General features: G+C 39.5%; 1 protein-coding gene across 2 annotated transcripts in view; it reads right to left on the minus strand.

The window, feature by feature from the left end:
- Positions 1 to 11281: 11281 nt before the first annotated feature.
- The window catches only part of Clca2 (chloride channel accessory 2), a 29441-nt gene continuing 23314 nt past the window's right edge, over positions 11282 to 17408 (minus strand). Inside the window, exons 12-14 of one of the 2 annotated variants that reach the window (XM_021158758.1) lie at positions 15406 to 15576; positions 13198 to 13428; positions 11282 to 12761 (exon numbers count right to left, since the gene is read on the minus strand). In XM_021158758.1, coding sequence (XP_021014417.1) covers positions 12319 to 12761; positions 13198 to 13428; positions 15406 to 15576 — 845 coding nt within the window. In that variant the 3' untranslated portion in view covers positions 11282 to 12318. Of the gene's footprint in view, positions 12762 to 13197; positions 13429 to 15405; positions 15577 to 17408 lie in introns of those variants that run through there. The other variant, XM_021158759.2, reaches the window with a different exon arrangement.

Consider the following 17408-nt stretch of genomic DNA (forward strand, 5'->3'; position numbering starts at 1 on the left):
TCTGTGTAGCCCTGGCTGTCCTGGAACTCACTCTGTAGACCAGGCTGGCCTCAAACTCAGAAATCTGCCTGCCTCTGCTTCCCAAGTGCTAGGATTAAAGGCATGCACCACCACTGCCTGGCATGTTGTCTTGTTATTTTAGTTACTGGGAGAGAAGTATTGAAAAATAAAAACCAACTTATAATCAAAGATTCCCTCTCTTTCTCCTTTATTTGAGGTTTTGTTTTAAATCTATTTCAAGCTATGTTATTTGTTGTATACAAACTTAATAACATTACATAATTATCTCCACAATATATCTTTTTTATTTCCAATAACTCTATTTCCATCATGACCTTTTATAGTATATATATGCTACATTGTTGTTTTTAATACTTAAGATTTAAAATCAAACCAATATAGCATATCTAGCACAATGCCTGGCACCTTTAACTAATTCAATAAAAATTATCTTTATACCATTCATTTTCTTCTATTTAGCCATTACTTGGTTTTGGAAAAGTAGACATCAAAGTAGCCAACAGGTTGAAGCTAGGAATTCATATCAGACACTATTAAGAAAGAATACAGCCGGGCGTGGTTGCGTATGCCTTTAATCCCAGCACTCGAGAGGCAGAGGCAGGCGGATTTCTGAGTTTGAGGCCAGCCTGGTCTACAAAGTGAGTTCCAGGACAGCCAGAGCTAGACAGAGAAACTCTGACTGGAAAAAACCAAAAAGAAAGAAAGAAAGAAAGAAAGAAAGAAAGAAAGAAAGAAAGAAAGAAAGAAAGAAAACCCATGGATTTACAGAAAGATATCAATGTAACTCTTTAGTTAATTCGGGAGCCAGGTGTGGTGTCACACGCCTTTAAACCCAGCACTTGGGAGGCAGAGGCAGGAGGATTTCTGAGTTAAAGGCCAGCCTGGTCTACAATGTGAGTTCCAGGACAGCCAGGGCTACACAGAGAAACCCTGTCTCGAAAAACCAAAAGAAAAAAAAAAGAGTTAATTTCAATGCTCTTTGTCACACAAAGCCCTGATTTGACCCCTGCTTCCACCTCCCTCATTTCAGTATTTCTTGATAATGCCAATTAATTTCTCAGAAGAAGGCACCAATATATTAACAATGGGGAAAGCATGCAAATATTTTGAAAGACCCCGAGAAGAGCCCCTTGCTCAGGTCTCTGGATAATAGCAGACCCCCCAAGACCTTACGAGAGACCAAGCTTGATGCAAACCACATGAGGCTTTATTCGGGGAAAGCCAGACCTCTGGGGACCACTCATATCCCACACAGGGGTGGGATAGAGGAGTCGACCTCGAAGGGAAAGAGGTCCCAGTTTTTATAGGCCCTCAGGGGAGAAAGGAGAAGGGGGGAGTAGGGGATTTTCAGATCTCTATTCTCAAGAAATGGGTATGGGAGGGGTACAAGGAAAGAGTCTGGTGCAGGTATAGCAACTCCAGATTGGCCCTGACTGTGGTTGCTGGGGAGATTTTCTGACTCTTTCCCAGCAACCAATATCACAAACACCTGGCAGTGAGGTGCAGCAGTGGGCACACACCTGGGTTCAAGGAACGGTCAGAACACTGGCAGACACACGGGTTCAAGGAGCGGCCAGAGCATTGTGTACCTCTATTTATCTACATCAGTGAAGCTAGTTCTGCTAACAGTAAAATCTATTTTGCCAATTTCAGGGCTTCTGTGACCTCTTATATTTTGTCAGGATCTTTCAGTTTCAAAGGGTACTGGTCATCAAAACTTAAGTGTGTCATTTTAACATAGCTATTCCACTTCTCTGTGTGTAGCTTATAAACACACTCGGTTAACAACTTTTCATATATGAGAGACAAATTCACCTAAAGTTATAAAAGCGTATGTATAAGGATGTCTCACAAAGTCTTTTTTTTTAGAACCAAATGTCTATTAATAAAGTAAATACTCTTATTTAATATTTACTTTGTTACATCTTATTTATTTATTTGAAGTATTTATAATAAATATCCTTTTAATAATTGAAACAAAGTATGAGTAAAAAGTACTGGATTGGAGACCATTTTGAAATCCTAACATGTTAAGATAAGACTGATAATCATGTTTTCTTTATTGATGCTCTATACTGTGTTTCTCTATTTCGACACCCCATTTCCTTATCCATCATCTTCTTCATGCTCTTATTCCCAGGGAGAATTATGCTTATGTCAATTTACACATTATTACTTTTGGAATTTTGTTTGTTCATATTCCAGCTGCTTCACAAAACCAGGAAGACAAAAAGTGACTTCCCACTATACTGACTACCTTGTTAGGTTCTGCGCTTGTGGGTCAATTGTTCTCCCAAAGTAGTCTTGATAAGACACAACAGACTGTAGCTGGAAGAGTGAAATAAAATTAGCTACCATCTGGGTCCCTCTCCACCCAACCCAGGAAACATCTCGCTGATAAGAGCATTCCAACCTAAGACGATGAAAGATTAATGGAGGAGGAATTTAATTTGGTTCCTAGGGACAAACTGGAGTCTCCTTCCTGCATATGTGTGCAGGTTCTGAGGGCCTCAGTGTTATTGTTTACTTTGTGACCTGTGCCCCTAACTCTTTTATTTCTTTTCTGCCTTCATGTCTGATTTGTATGCTTCAGTTTCCTAAACATACACAGGAAGATTCTCTCAGAGCTCACCAGTCTCTGATTTCACATCCACCTTCATTCCCTGTGTAGACCCAAGCATGTTTTTAAAGTCCAAGGTTGAAAACAGGATTATTGAACTTATAAAATATTGAATATGGTTAAAAATCCATAATATCTATAACAAAATGTTAACTTAAGACTCATAACTCTAGGTTAGTAATTGAAAGTTTGTGCTTAATAATCTTAGACCATGTAACATGATTTCTTCCTGGGATATAAACAACACATGGCTGGCTGCCATCTTTGCTAGGGCGGAAGAAGATGGAAGTCATGGCTTCACCACAATCTTGACTAAGGGCAGCAACACGTGGCATGAGCTGACCAAGGAAACAGGTCTCCAAAGATACTTTTAAATTGGGATAAGGTTTTTATATGATCCCTGTCTTGTCTTAAAAACCCTTGTTTTTAAGGTTAATAAAAGATAAGATTTTTTAAACAATGTGTGTTTATGAGATATTAAAACTGCATCCCCTGCCTTCATATACAAGAATGTACCTTGCTGACAGCCAAGCCTTGTAAAATGATAGTAACCCAGTCAGTGTTAATTTTAGAGACATTAACTTGTTTACTCAGTTATTAGAACTCTATTTTGCCTCCTAAAAATTATGGTTGTGCTCTCTTTTAAAAAAAAAAAGTACTGTACTTTAATATTACAAAAACACAATGAGAGCTTTTAAACTTCTTTTAAAAATTTGTAGGTTTACAACATTAAGAAGGTTTAAAAAAAAAACCACTGCTTTAAAATATGTTTAACCTTGTTTTTCCTTGTTTAAACATTCTTCTAGTGCTTAGCTAAAAAGAAGCGTAGAGTTTTGTAAACAAAATCATATGGTAAACTATTATGTTCTATAGTAATATACCATATAAAGTTCAGAAAAGTTCTCAGTCTAGTTATGGACTATGTTTGAGGATTAAAATGTTTCATTTTGACACGGAGGAAACTCTAATTTAAAATTGTCACTTTAAATTTCAACATAAGATGGTTAAAACATAAATTCCTAGTCTTATGAAAGCTATTAAATTATTATAAACTATTAAGGATAATAAAAAATTCTGTAAGTTAATAGCCACCTTATATGTTCAGAACTATATCCAATATAGTTAATTATAGGATTAAGCCTCATTTAGTCTTCTGTTTTATGTTTGCAAGGTATAGTTTAAAGCAAATAACTAAAAACAGATAAAAATTGTTTGACTCAGATATGCTTGGTAGTGACAAGCCCTCAAACCTGACAGAGATCTGCTGAATATGGCATGTAAGATGTTTAAACATACCACAACAGACAGAGACTCCCAAATCCTAACAGGGATCTCCCAAGCTCTCCAAAAAGATAATGGGCACAAGCACAAAGGACTCCTCCTGGATTATGGTGTGCTAACCTCTGGAAATGACTGCCCTAATACTTCCCCTGCTGCTGGAGCCCAGCCTGAAGTGTGGACAAACAGGACAGCAGAGAGTTAATTGCCCCACTTTGCCTAGGAGAAGGTGAGGTCTATCTCTCCCATGTTCCTCCTCCACAGAATAAGCCTCTCATCTTTTGGGCTTGATGACCAAGGACTGCCTCTCCCCATGATGCCATGGAGACCACAGGAACCTGGGGCAATTGTCTAGGGAATGAAATATGGACTAGTCTCTGTCATTTTAATTGGTACATAGGCCATTAACATTATAATGTATATTCTCAGGTCTCTGATATTATTGCTGGCTGAGCTAGCTGTAGATTGATAGCTAGAGAACAACAGGCCACTACCTCCTTACCCCAAGGTAATCCACCATCATGTCAGTTCATTAGTTGGTTACAACTACTTGGTCTCTTATTTAAAAATGGAAACAGGTTTGCCTTTTACTAGACTTGTTAGGCCTCATGTAGCATAGCACTATGAAAATAGTTCTTGTATACTATGTATTGGGATAGCAAGAAAAAAGCTAGTGTATGTTCTGGCTACTATTTGATGAATTATGTTGAATAGAAGGGATAAATGTGGAAAACTTTATCTTTTCAGACAGAAGACTAAGCCTTCAACTGCTTCAATATAATGAAGCTGTGTATTTGTCATGTGTGGCTTTTATTATATTAAAATACATTCTGTGTTTAATTAGTTGAGATATTTTGCTATGGAGGAAGAGTTTTATCACACACCCCTTTTATGCATTCTTGAGGTGATCATTTGCTTTACCCTTACTTAGTATAATTGATCACGTTTATTGATTTGGTCATGTTGATAGATTTTCATATTCTTCTTGTAATCCTAACTGAATCATAGTGAATGATCTTCTTATGTGTTGAATTAATTTGCTAATTTTTTTATTAAGGAATGTTGTGTCTATAAGCTTTAAAGGTATTGGCCTGTAGATTTCTTCTCTGCTGTGTGTTTTCTGGTTTGTATCCCTCAGAAGTACCCATCTCATAAATGTGTTTGGAAATATATATTCTGTTTAATTTTTGAAAACCTAGAGAAAAACTAGCATGGATTCTTTATTTGTATAGAATTTGGGAATGTAATTTTGAAATAGTTGGAGAGAAAGGGAATATGGAGTCTTTATGTTTGGGAGTAGAATTAAAAAAGGAAAAAAATCATCCAGTATTATACCTTTCTTTGATGCGACTTTTTTAAATTATTGACTCAATTTCTTTGTTTACTATTAGTCTGTTCAGATTTCCTATTTCCTCATTATTTGATTGTGGAAGATAATTTATGCAGTCCTTCCTTCCTTCCTTCCTTCCTTCCTTCCTTCGTTTTTTGAGATTTTAATTACTTAAGTCATCATTAGTGTCAACAATATCCACATTAATTTACAGAGGCATCAATATACTATATACACACACAGACTCAGATACACGAGTTTGTATTGTGAACATTTAGAAGTATTTGAGATCATCTCTAACACAGGGATGTTTCTATGTTTATATTCCTCCACATGCCTGTACACTATCTATCTATCTATCTATCTATCTATCTATCTATCTATCTATCTATCTATCTATCTGCCATCTACCTATATCTATCTATATATCTATCTATGTATCTATGTATCTATGTATCTATGTATCTATGTATCTATGTATCTATCTATCTATCTATCTATCTATCTATCTATCTATCTATCTATCTATCTATCTATATCATTTCCCCTTTTATTGAAAATAGATTTTTTTCTCATTTAATAAATTCTGACCACAGTTTCCCTTTTCTCTGCTCCTTCCAGTCCTTCCGCACCCCCACTCTCATCTGTATCTACTCCCTTTCTGTCTCTCATCAGAAAAGAACAGACTTCTAAATGAGAATGACCAAACATAAAAATAAAATATAAGATAAAACAAAAACCATCACATTGAATCTGTACAAAGCAAACCAACAGAAAGGAAAAAGCCCAAGCGAAGGCACAAGAATCAGACACCCTATGGTTGTCATACTCAGGGGTATCATAAAACACAAAGCTGGAAGTCCTATTCTATATGTGGAAAGCCTGGTGCAAAGCTGTGCGGGCCCTGTGCTCTCTGTGAATTCATATGAGCTTTGCTCAGTTGATTTAGGGGGTGGTGTTTTCCTTGTGGCTCTTACATTTTCTGCCTCCTCTTCCACGGGGTTCACTGAGCTCTGAGGAAACAGATTTGGTGGAGACACACCATTGAGAGCTGTGTGTTCTATGTCCCCCTCCCCCTCACTTTTGCTGTGGGTCTCTGTGTTTGTCCCCATCTGCTTGCTGTCAGAAGAAGCTTCTCTGATGATGGCTGATAAGGCACTGGTATATGAATATAACAAAATATCACTGGGAGTCATTATTAGTACAGCTTTTCAAAAAAGGGGGGAGGTATTTGGTTTTACCCTAAGTCTCTAGACTATCTAATCTCTGGTTCTTGGTCAGCAAGATAATGTTGGGTATGGGTTCTATCATGTGGAGTGGCCCTTATGTCAAACCAAATGTTGGTTGGTTAATCCCACAAGTTTTATGCCCTAGCATATTTTTCAGGCATGACAGCACTGTAGATCATAGGATATATGACTGGGTTGGTGTTTCCGTTTCTATTTTGGTAGCCTGCAGAGTATCTTCCTGCATCTAAGACACTAGAATGTAGGGATGAAGGTTTGATGTAGGCACCAGCTAGATTTTTCCACGTTCCATGAATTGTGTGGGTGTTGTCTTCAGCAATGGCACCCTGCTGCCATTTTGTGGGGAGCAACATATTGTCTTGGCAAGAGCTCGGGTTGTTTGGGAATTTCCATGGGATCCCTTCTGCCAACAACTCAATTGGATATAACCCAGTCCTGGTATTGGAAGCTTCATTTGGTGACAAGACATAACCAATTAGGACTCTGTCTCCTTCCTTTGGACCATCTTTGTACATTTTAGGAAGTTTTCATTGCACTAGGTTTTCATAGCACCCTTCAAATACCCCTCAAATTTAGTTGTCTCTCCTCAGTTTCCTCATCCAACCTCATCTTCTATTCTGCTCCCCACCTAATCCTCCTATCCCATCCTCTCCTGGATTCCACTCCACCCAGAAAATCTGTCCTATTTCCTCTCTCAGGGACATCCTTTCTTCTATAGCTAACCTGTCTGGAGTTACAAACTGTAGCTTGGTTATCAAATACTAATATCCATATGTAAGTGAACACACACAGTATTTATCTTTCTGGGTCTGGATTAAATCACTCAGAATGATTTTTTCTCTAGTTCTATCCATTTGCCTGAAATTTCATGATGCCATTTAAAAAAAAAAAACAGTCAAGCAATATTCCATTGTATAAATGTATCACATTTTCTTTGTTCATTCTTCTGTTGTTTCCAATTTCTTCTAGGTTGTTTCCAATTTCTGGCTTTTATGAATAGAATAGCAATGAGTGTGGTTGGCAAACATCTCTGTGGTAAGATGAAGCATCCTTTGGGTGTATGCCCAAGAGTAGTATGAGAGACCAAATATTTAAGTTCAGATTCCATTTTAGAGAACTTGAGCTCAGGTAAACAAACAGGCCAGTAGCTAGCATTAGTTTCCCTGCTACCCCTCAACAAAACCTGAGCCTAGCTCCAGTTTCTAGGCTAACCTCCAATGAGACCAGCATCTCCAGGTTAACTTCCCCAACAAATTCAGGGTTTCCGAGTTAATTCCCAACAAGCCCACTCCCTAACTAATGACCACCAATGCAGAGGGTAGCAGAAGTTAAGTTTATGGGTTGACTCCCCACAGCAGCCAATTATGCTAAAAGTCATAGTAGCTTTCTAAGCTGATTCTTGCCAGGCCAGAAATGCTCACCACACCCTGCTTGTTGCTTTTTATAAAGCCTTACCCCAATAGATGTTCAGGGCTCCTTTCCACCAACTCTTCTGCATGTCAGCAGTGGGCTGAGGGGCCCGAGCTAGCTCAAATAAAGACCCTGTTGTGATTTGCATGAGTTGACTCTTGTCTGTTTCTTGAGGTTTACTAACACTTCCCTGGCAGTACAGTATAGCTAGATCTTGAGGTAGATTGATTCTTATCTTTCTGAGGAGCTGTCATACTGATTTCCATAGTGGCTGTACAAGTTTGCACTCCCACCAGTAGGAGATGAGTATGTCCCTTATTCCATATCCATGCCAGGGTGAGCTGCTACTTCTCTTAGCCGTTCTGACAGGTATAAGATGGAATCTCAAGATAGTTTTCACTTGAGTTTCCCTAAAGGCTAAGAATGCTGGACATTTCTGTCACTGTTTCCCAGCCATTTGCATTTCCTCTATTGACAATTCTGTTTTGACTTGCACTCTGTTTTTAAATTGGAATTTTTTGATATGTAGTTTCTTGAGTTCTTTATTTGTTTTAGATATTAATTTTCTATTGGATGTAGATTTGGTTTAAAAAAAAATCCTATTTTGTAGGCTTCAGCTTTCTCTAAATGATGCTCTTTGCCTTACAGAAGATTTTCAGTTTCATTAGATCCCATTTATTAATTGTTGGTCATAGTGCCTGTGTTATCAGTGTTCTGTTCAGAAAGTCATCTCCTGTGCCAATACGTTCAAAGCTACTCCCCACTTTCTTTTTTATCACGTTTTTATCACGTTCAGTTTATCTGGCTTTATGTTGAGGTCTTTGATTCATTAGGACTTGAGTTTTTTGCAGGATGATGGGTATGGATTTATTTACATTCTTATACATGCAGACATCCAGTTTGACCAACAACATTTTTTTAAAATGCCAGTTTTTCCCCCAGTGTGATTTCTGGCTTCTTTAGCAAAATAAGATGTCCCTAGGTGTGGATTTATGTCCAGGTCTTCAATTTGATTCCATTGATAAATGTCTCTGTTTTTACTACTATAACTCTATAGAACAACTTGAAATCAGAAATGGTGAGACCTCCTACAGCTCTTTATTGTTCCAGATTGCTTTAGCTATTCTGCTTTTGTCTTGTTGTTGTTATTGGTGGTGGTGGTGGTGGTGGTGGTGGTGTGTGTGTGTGTGTGTGTGTGTGATGTGTTTCCATGTGAAGCTCAGAATTGTCCCTTTGAGATCTGTGAAGGATTGCGTTGGGACTTTGATGGGGATTGCATTGAAACTGTAGATTGCTTTTGGTAGAGTGTCCATTTTTGCTATGCAAATCTTGTGGATCAATAATCATGGGAGATCTTTATATTTGCTAATATCTTTTATTCTTTCTTTATCTTTTTTAAATTTTTATTTTATTTATATGAGTATTTTGTAGCTGTCTTCAGACACACCAGAAGAGGGCATCAGATGGTTGTGAGCCACCATGTGGTTGCTGGGAATTGAACTCAGGACCTCTGGAAGAGCAGTCAGTGCTCATAACCACTGAGCCATCTCTCCAGTCCCTTTCTTTATCGTTTTTTCTTTTGGCTTTTTGTTTGTTTGTTTGTTTTGAGATAGGGTTTCTCTGAGTAGCAGCTGGTTCTACTGCTTACATTAGGGTCCTGTGTCTTTTCAAATCTTGTTTCATATTTTGTCTACAGCTTTAATCGTTGCCAGCAAGAAAATTAGTTCAAAAGGAACAACTTCACTTATTAGTGCCATTGGATCTAAATTTGGAATAAATGATAGAGCAGGTTCGGTGCTTCTTAGAATACGTAGATTTTAACAGCAAACAAGCAAAAGCAGATGAATCTTGGTGGAGGGGGTGGATTTTTCTGATATTAGCATGCAGGTGTGACGGTGCCTGCTCAGCACTACTAGCCTTCTCAGTCGCTCAATACGTGCTGTCTGTGGTCTATAAAAGGCTGTCATCTACTACTTTTGTCTGTCTTTCATTGAAATTTAATCTTTCTTTGCTAGCACTAAAAACTGGGCAAAACGTGGGAAGTCTTCACTCTCCAGATCACAGTCCCATCTACTGTATAGGCATTTATTTCCATTCTGGTGTTTACTGCTAGCCTGTTTGCCTGTATTACTTTCATTTCCCAGATCTCCCTGCCTGCGTCAGTTAACTGGGTGTCTAGCTCATTTTCATCCCTTGTCTTATAATCTCAGGTCAATTCCGTGATGATGTCATCACTCACATGGTACCTGACAGGCAAGTAACACTGCCTGCTTCCTCGGTCTCCCTGTCCCAATTTTCTGTTTCTATTTTTTAAAAATTTACTAATGATCAACAGGAATTTTAGCACAACTCTGATCTATTGGTTGCTGGGATCTCTAATTCACTGTTCCCCTATATTTCCTATGTCATCATTGTTTCCTCTGCTTTTATTCTCCCATGATACAGAGTACCATTTATCCTCGCCACTTGGTGAGATCATTCTACTGTGTATGTGTGTTGATTTTATGTCGTTGATGTCAAGGACTTAGAAGTCTGTCTTCGAAGTGATTTCTAACTGAAGTCAAATCTGCTTTCACAAAAAGGGAGGGAAAAACAAGAAAGCAGGGGAACTTCTTTTATTCTTTCTTTGTCTTGTATTTTAGTTTTCTGAGATGGATCCTGGCTATATGGTTCAGTCTGGCCTCAATTCTCTATCCTCCTACCATAGTCTCCTGAATGTTGGGATTCAAGCATGCATCAAATACTACAAGTGGGTCTCTCCTGCTAATGGATGGGGGAAGAGTTAAACATTCCCTGGTAGCCTCCATGCCTTCTTAAATAGCAGAGGGAATGGGTAGCTGATAACATGATTCCATATTTATACAGCTCTGTTACCCTCCAGCACAGAGCCTTGAATTCCACCCCACTCTCTGTCATTCTGTCTGTAAAATAAGAAAAGACATAAAAAACTTGAACCCTTACTTAGATTCCCATCTCTGTATTTCACCAGCCCCAATTTAAAGTTGTGGAGAAGCGAAATCCTGGTTATCAGGTATATTGGCAACACAGGAAGAGGGAGTCAGCTCCACCTGGGACCTGAGCTGTAGAGGCCCCCAAGCTCCCAGCCTATGGAGATGTAGGCACTGGGAAACTTGATGCCAATGGCAGACATGCACAGCTACAAGAATTCCAGGGAGGCAGCAGGGGCAGAGAGAATCCCTGGCTGCTTTTTCCTACTCTGTCAAATCTCTCTCTCTCTCTGGCATCATGTCATTTCTTTTCATTTTATTTAATTTTTAAATTTTTTTCTTCCAGGTCCAATGTTTCCCATACACCATGTCCCCCCAATGTGACAAAATCATTCTCAATTGATCTTGGTTATAAAACCAAGCCTTCATCTGTAACATCATATTTATTCAATAAACCTTTAAGTTCTTGAATTTAGAAATGACATAATATTATTAAATAACATTTTTTAAAAGGAGGAAGTAACATTGGATGGTTTTTATTTCCATATTTTCTCTGCTGTCTTCTCTGTGTCCTTGATGAAGAAAAGAATTACATGTTCTTATTAAACTGGGACAGAAGTTGCCAATCGCTTCCATGACTTCTTATTTGAGATGGAATAAAACTATATGGTGTATATATTAAAATTATTTCAGAATAATGTCTTTTACCTGTAAAGCCCCATGGGAGCTGTAACCATTTTCATTCAATATTTCCAAGCCAATAACTTAGAAAGCTGCTTCAATGGCACTAAAGTCTTACAAACAGTAAACTCTGGTGACCTGTGCTACAGATCAGTATCCGAGGGACAAGGACAAAAATTGCATTCTAAGGTCTCCTCTCACGGTGAGAAAAGTCCTATCTGAGCATTAGTGGTGGCTTGTGAGCCACCGTGAATTTAACCAAAGGACAAGATATAAAGAACCCTGTAGTATGGCCTCATCTATGAAGCAGCTTGGTTTTCAGTTACAAACACGTATCCTTCTCTGCACAGAGAAGCAGAGACGAGAAACTCATCAAAGTAACATGCTTGCTTCATACAAGTAACATGCTTGCTTCATACAGATGGTTACACTGTCTAACTCAGACCCAGCATTCTTTTCTGTGCCCAGAACTTCTCCCAACCTGAACTTCAATAAAACAAGCTTTTCTTGACTCGATTTGATTTTGTTCTTACCTTGCCTTTCAAGCCATTACCTTGAGCAATATATTTTATTATTTTTCAAAAACTGGAACCTTACACTGTTTTCTAACCCTTTCCCAAAATGAGTTAAAAGTTGGTGGGGTTTTTTTGGGGGGTGGGGGGAATCTATCCACAATGTAAAAGTCCCCATGTCGAGGTTATTTTGATTTTGTTCGCATTTTATTTTGTGGATGTAAAGGCCATGCTCATCCTATCTAAGAAGGAAGATACGGTGCCTGCTTGTTCATAGAAATGTTGTCTCATTCTCTTTTCTTGATGGTCTCTTTTTCCTGTTAAAAATACAGTGTGCTACAACCATAATAAGGCAAAGGATTGCTATCAAACCTACTGTTGTTAAAACTCCTCTCAGGATCAGGTCATCTCTGCTCACTACAGGAGAAGAGTTTGGAGGAAGAGACATTGATACCAGGGCAATGTTTGACACAGCTGACCTGAGGGAGCTTCTATCCATGGCTCTGAGGGCCACATACACTATGTAGGGTTCTTGTGCATCTTCAGCGAGTTCATGATCAAGTTCATGGGTGACAAGCTTGGGTGAGAATGTAAATGTCTCCCTGGTGCCAGCATGCTGAGGAACTAGCTCTGAGGAGTTCACCAAGACGGCATTGTCAAAGTCATCCCAAATGCTCTGTAGGCTTCTGCTCATTCTTATTTCATAGCCTGTAGCTGAAATTAAAAATATACACAGGAGAGTATGATCAATTTGTATAAGGTTTTTAGTTGGTGAAGATTAGTAATGAAAATAACCACAAAAGTCAAACTATCAAGGAATATACATGTGAGAAATCACTGAATACCAAGTTGCAATGTAAAGACTCATGCTAAAATGTGAGCCAAGAGCACTTGATATTCTTTTGAAAGCAAGAATCAAAATAATGATGTCATACTCCCTATGAGTAATTGTGTAAAATTCATGTTGTGTTATTGAGCTGTCTCTAGCTTTTGCTTTAACTAGTGAAGCTTTTTGTAATGTTGATATGGAAAACAATAAAAAATGACTACACACACACACACACACACACACACACACGGGGGTGGGGGTGGGGGGGTGGGAAGATACTGTCTGTGGAAAGGTACTTATGAAACAAATCAGCAAGCCTACTTTGCCCCTGATCGAAGTCTTCCCCAGGTGCCGTCCAAGAGAGGACGACGTCGTCTTCCACTTTCACGGCTTCCAGGTCAGTAATTTTGCACGGTGGAAACATGTCAGGGTGGGGGCCGTCTGGGACTCCCAGCACGGAGAAGGAGCCTCCCGAGCTCACTCGACTGAAGCCCCACCTCTCCTTCACGGGTCTGTGGCCCGATTTTTTGGGAGCATTCATTTGAATATTATCTGGAGCACAAAGAGAAAGTCAAATAGCAAATTAAAAATTTCCTGAGCAGTCTTGACAGATTGTTGAGACAGTATTAGAACTCTGAGTTTACTTAGTCAATAATGCGTTCATTTGCCCGTTTATTCCCTCCACACATATTGGTTCATCGGGTCATGTCGCTGTGCTATGAATCAGACCAAAATCCTCCCCCATGAGATTTATATGAATCATGATGTAAGTGGCAGTCATATCAGTAAATAGATATTTATAAAGTGTGACTAATCCAGAATAATAAAGAGCAGGGTGCTCTGCAAGCTCCCACCATTCAGGGTGGTACTGCGGATGTAACTTTCAAGTTTTCTTTTGGGCTGAGATGGCCAGGTAAGACATGAAGGAAGAGACGTCCTAGGAAAAGAGAGCAGCTAGCATGAAAACCTCGGCTCAGAAAAGTTGCGTGTTAGAGAGACTAAGCTAAAAAGTGGGTGGCTGTAGCTACAGCTCAGGAGTACAGCACACTTGCCTGGAAGGCAGGGTGCCCTGGGTTTGATCTCCAGCACTACAAACAGAAAGCAGAACACCTTGAGATGAGACAGGAGAGCAGGTCATAACTGACCTCAGGGACCAGTGTAGATTTTAATCCCAGTGCTGTGAGGAATAGGAAATGACAAAATTCATCATTTTGCTTTCTGAAGGGTCCTTAGTAAATGGATCAAATGCCACTAAGCAGGAAACCATTTAAAAAGAGCCATCCAGTAGTCACTGTGAGGGAAGATGGTGGCAGCCATCCGTGGTGACTTCAGGGGGAGGTAGGAAAGAATAGGTCAATGCATGATTCACAGACACAAGTTGGTAATAGATTTGAATGTGAAATGGTGGAAGAAAGGCTCCTATAGCCGTGAGGTGGAAAGAGAACCAGTTGTGACAACCTGTCCTCTGAGGTCCACACACTTGCCTTAGCCTGTACACTCACAATGAAGAACAAATATTTTAAAAGTAGTTCCTAAAATAGTTTCTAATTGGTGCAGTTTGACAGAAGACAACCAAGGAGTCAGACCAAAAATTAGGTTATAAGGTTTGTGATTCCCCTAAAATTGAATTAGTTAAATATGGGTTTTAAGATTTAAAAGATTTAAACTAGATTTAGTAATTTTTAAATTATGAATTTGAAGGTTATGGGCATATAAATATGTGGGACATTGGGCTGTGGACAGACAGGCTGGTCTCCAGTTGGGCTGAGGTCTGAACCCCCAAAATGGAGATAATTCACTTACATGACATGGTTCACGTTCCCTCATGCTCCTGGAACTCTGGCTTCTGCCTAAGTTACCACCCCCCACAGCCCCCACAAGAAAAGCATGACTAACCAAGCTTCTGACCTTCAGGCTAAACTCCCCCCCCCCAGTTACCTAGCAACAATAAGATAAGACAGCATACTTTAAAAGGGACTGTTAGGCCCCCACCTCGCTCTGTTACTTGTCTCCCTCTTTGTGTGTGAGTTATCACAAATAAATAACCACAAGACAGGATTCAAAATAAATTATTTAAAAAAAATGAGAGGATCAAACCATAGGAAATACCGACTTTTTGTTATTCTCTACCACAAACGATTAAGAGTTGAAGAAGCAATTAATAGTGGCTAGAGTATAATTATGTATGTGAGGGAGTGGCAGGGGCTGTTACTTGGGATGGAATCTTAGTGCATGCCAGGCAAATGCACTACCTCTGAACAATAGCCACAAGCCTGAGTGTGGCTTGGAAAGTCATGTCTCTCTTGGTCCTCTCTCTTCTCTCCAGCTCTCCACTTCCCTCGGTCCTGCCTCTGCCACTTTGACTCTCTCTCTCTCTCCCTCTCTCTCTCTCTCTCTCTCTCTCTCTCCTCCCTCCCTTCCTCCTTCTCCCTTTATCCCCTCCCAGTCCATCTCCATCTGCCTATTGCATACACACACATATCACCAACACATACATGAAATAGTATTATGCACACTTGCTGTTCTTACCGTTTGTTATGTAACCTGGTACATACATAGCATGGTTTCCTGGGACAGGGTGGGCTAGTGTGCTTGTGCTGGGAGAGTGATGGACATGCACTGTCAGGCTATAGCTACCACTTACAGCAAAGGAGGAAAAATACCTGGAGTAAATTCCATCATTTCTTATAACATCTGCACCTGTGTGTATAGAGACAGAAATTCAGCGTTAATATGTTATTACAGTTGACTGCTACTATTTAATGAGTTATTGAAACATTTATTCCTCTTGATGTAGAGCACATGGAGTTCTTTGTGCTCCCAGAGAAGCACAAGGGGAACCCGAGGTGTTAAGCACCCTGGTGTTCCTTCAAGGGAAGGAATGTCAGACCTGTTACCCACCCCACGGCTAGGAGCAGATGTGCTCTGTAGCCTAGTGATACTTGTGTTTTCTGAGTGGCTCGAGACTGCAGCAGATGCTCCCTCAAACCATCATAAGCTTGTTTTTCTCAATCAGTTTATAATACTTTTATTATGGAACTATCACATTAACTTTACAGAGAGTTTCAATGTAGTCACGTTTGATCTTTACTTTGTTCCTCTAAGAGATTTATGTATGCTTTGCTGGGCCTGTGTGTTTGAGTTAATCATCACAAGAAAAGTTTTTTCATCAAATCGCACTATACTTAAGTATGCTTAAAATAACAACCTTGTGTCAGATTTTGAAATTTGAACCAAATGGCCTTCTTGTCTCCCGCAGATTGTCTCTCTGTAGGCCTGGGAAGAACACAGATACCACCACCCATGTAACATCATTTCCATACGGTGTATGTTATTGTACCTACTTTTGATATTATCACAAGGTTTAAAATATGATGGTATCATAATTTCCACCTGAGACTGCTTAATTTCTGAAAGGTTGTCTTCTAAGACCAAACAACCTAAGACTACATTACTCTGAATGCGCCCAACCTCCTCAGAAGGTAGATGGCCTCTCTCTATTTCAGCGATAACACTTAAAAGTCATCTTGAAAGCTTCCATTCCTATGAGCCAATCTATTTTCAACTAAAAAGCTAATAATAGTTTCTATAAAAACAAAGCACATTCTCAAGATGATTGATCACCATACGGTCATATTTATTCACCTTTTGAAATAAAACATGTCTCCAAAATATGAATTCAAGTGGACATATGTAAATTTTCATTAAATTTTAAGAGAAGCCTTTGGTTGAGAGTCCTACATGAAATGCTAACCAGCTTTGGTAGTTTGTAAGACAGGGCAGAGCTAGTTGATTTCCTCACTGGGGACGCACTTGACTGTTGGAGTGGAGGGAGCTCCCTGTGCTGCACTTAGCAGGCTTAGATTCCTGCCCACTGTGCCTTGCTACAGGATACTTTCTAAGAGCCTGTTCACTGCTGGCTTCCTTTCACAGTGACTCTCAGGGGAAACACAAAATTCAAAGCCAAGTCTGTGGCTTAGAGTAGAAAGATCTAGACCCCAGAACAGCAGCACTTTTAAGGCAGTTTGTCACACTGGGCAAGCAGCCTGTCATATCCTCAAGATCATGCCAGTTCTGACATTACACCTTGATCTCCAAATGGTGACACTGTTATTATTAAAGTGCTCTGAAGCCAGCTTTCCCCACTATATGGAGAGACTTTCCAGCATGACAAAACTGGAAGTTTGTTTATATAAAATAAATAGTAACCACGTTACCCATGAAGACTTAGATTGTTACTGTACTTCTTGCCGATGGCAAGGAAACCAAACCTTAGTGGCATTTGGATGAGCAATCTTTGTTGAGAAATTGCAAAGGGAGATGTGTCCGTCCCCACAGTCTCTGCAGCCACCTCTTCTAATCACTGATGCAGAAGGAAATGGGACAGGGTTTTGTCTACAGAATCAGGGAACTTGGATTTACATTATGGAAATTTACCGGGAGAGCATTGAAACTCGGTGCCTCTGAGCCACGGGTTTTATGTCTATAAGATGGGTAGTACTACCGGAGGATCCCGCAATACCTCTCCTGGG

This window comes from Mus caroli, chromosome 3, assembly GCF_900094665.2.
Source record: "Mus caroli chromosome 3, CAROLI_EIJ_v1.1, whole genome shotgun sequence".
In the NCBI taxonomy this organism is placed as follows: Eukaryota; Metazoa; Chordata; class Mammalia; order Rodentia; family Muridae; genus Mus; species Mus caroli.